Below are 2,230 nucleotides of genomic sequence, written 5' to 3'. Positions count from 1 at the left end.
AAATATAAAACGTTGTTTTTAATTAATTATTTATTATAATTTTTAACAAAAAAATTTAATGATATTTTTGTGATAATATTGTTATTTTTCAGCTAGGAGTATTAAACTTCCGAAGGGTAGCAGCACCTAATGACAATCCAGTGTTTATACAAGTAAGCACTTAACTTAAACACTACTTGGTTTAATACTTCCACGTTTTTTTGTTGTTGTTTTTATGGTTTGAATAAATGATAAACCTAACAAAGTCATTTCACCTTTGGAATGACATTTTTCAGGGCAAAATCTAGTGTTCAGTTTAAACTTTGTATTTCTCTAATCTACTTAATTTGGGCAGTAGGAACTTACATCATTTTGTTAGTGATGGGATTGAATGGTATCATTGCATTTGCCCACTGTCAGTAAAGGTTAGTGAGGGAAATGTTGCATGTTACCTGCATGAACCAAGGTTTGAGATTTGATGCATGCAGTAGTTATTATTTGTACCAAGTGTTCATAGTGAGTAATAGTGACATGGAAAGGTTGGAGGGGGAATGAAATAAAAAATGAATGAAGCGGTTTGCCCGAAATTTGAACATTGATAACCATGCTTGATAGATTTTGCTGACCTTAAGTTATGTTATTTTTAACTGCAAATTTAAATTCAGAAATAACAAACAAGACCATTTAATTTGGTCATTTTTGCTTTAAAGGCAACTTGAATGCTTTTTTTTGGAAAACTTAAGCATTTTTGGGGCTTGATTTTGCTGTTTCTTTTATCACCAAAAGGACTGATTTAATCAATTAACTTTTTAATTCTGTTTTATGATTTTAATTTGCCACGAAATATTGTCAATGGGAGAAATGCCCTTTGTTTCATTTACTAGATTGATTATACTTGTATTTAGTGTAGTCTTTCATTGTCATAGAAGATTTTAATATGTGGTATATCGGAGACCATCAGTTATTTCTAATTTACGTATGTGGAGACGTGACACATGTGGTTAGTCTAAAGAGATCCAAGTGTATAACCTTCTAGGTAATATTTATTTTTGTAAAGAAAGATCTGAAAACACATCTGAGTGGCTTCTCCATCATAGGGTAAAGATGTTTTTCGAGTAGCATTATATATTACTAATTAGCTGAGCAAATTCAAGTTGACATAAGTTAAAGCAGCATTCATTCGGCAGTTGTGATGTTGACTTTGGTGCTCATTATGAGTTAACATCATAATTCCTTTGTTAATGTACAAAATTCCATTTAATTGTTCATGTTTATTTATGTACTGTCTGAGGTTGTGAAGAGAGAGAGAAAAAAAACTAAGTAAAATATTCTATTAGGAAATTATTCGTATGTGAGCTCCAAGATATTTTTTGGTAATTAACCAAGTGCTATTTTTTGCTGTATAGTAGGTTAAATGCTATTCCGTTTACATATTTATCATGCAAGTTCTCACAGTATTTCAAATTATTTTTTATTTTTTTCAAACATTTACTATCTTACAATTGACTAATGATTATTTGATTTTTTTTATGTGAGAATTTATTTTTATGAAAATCATTGTCACGACTGAGTCAATATGTATAATGTTATGAAGTCAAATTTCTTTATTTTAGGCTTTGGTTGAAATTGTAAAAAATCATCTAGTGTCAGGAGAACTATGCTCTCAACAGCTTAAAATACTGTGTCCAATGTGTGTGAATCCCGTTTGTCTTCAGGTGCGGAATTGGATATTATCTACGAGTAACTGATGCAGTGATTTACGGCAAATGTTATTTTACTGTTATAGGCACATTTTAGATGGTAATCTCATCAAAGGAAAAAGCGTACTAAGTTTAATATAATATGCAAAACAAGCTTTTGAATTTTAGAATAAATTTATGTTTGAAAAGTTTTTTTATATCTTGAGTTATATGTTTAAACTTGATTCTAATGAGTCAGTCTCAAACAACCACTTGCATATTTTAATGTAAGATAAAAAACAAATAGTGACTGGAGAGTCGTATTTCTACAGTTCTTCCAAACTACAAGTGAATTGTATGTATATTATTATAATGTATCCTTATGTAACTAAAAAACTACTAAAACACTGTGTAGTATGAAATGGTTTTAAACCTTTTAGATCTCAAAAACTTTTTACTGTTGTTCTTTTTTATTTGTTTAATGTTTTTGACAGCAATGTGATATTTGTGCATCATTTGTAAACTGTATGTTATTTTTTACAATGTAACCAATAAAAGAAAATTTAGTTTGA

General features: G+C 29.2%; 1 protein-coding gene across 2 annotated transcripts in view; it reads left to right on the top strand.

Annotated features, from left to right (window-relative positions):
• LOC106460127 (ferrochelatase, mitochondrial-like) overlaps positions 1–2,230 on the top strand; it is a 16,185-nt gene extending 13,955 nt beyond the window's left edge. Inside the window, exons 10-11 of one of the 2 annotated variants that reach the window (XM_013919809.1) lie at positions 93–152; positions 1,593–2,230. In XM_013919809.1, coding sequence (XP_013775263.1) covers positions 93–152; positions 1,593–1,727 — 195 coding nt within the window. In that variant the 3' untranslated portion in view covers positions 1,728–2,230. The remainder of the gene's footprint in view (positions 1–92; positions 153–1,592) is intronic. The other variant, XM_022386777.1, reaches the window with a different exon arrangement.

Source organism: Limulus polyphemus, unplaced genomic scaffold (genome assembly GCF_000517525.1).
Source record: "Limulus polyphemus unplaced genomic scaffold, Limulus_polyphemus-2.1.2 Scaffold714, whole genome shotgun sequence".
NCBI lineage: Eukaryota > Metazoa > Arthropoda > Merostomata > Xiphosura > Limulidae > Limulus > Limulus polyphemus.
This window is presented reverse-complemented; position numbering and strand designations above follow the sequence as displayed.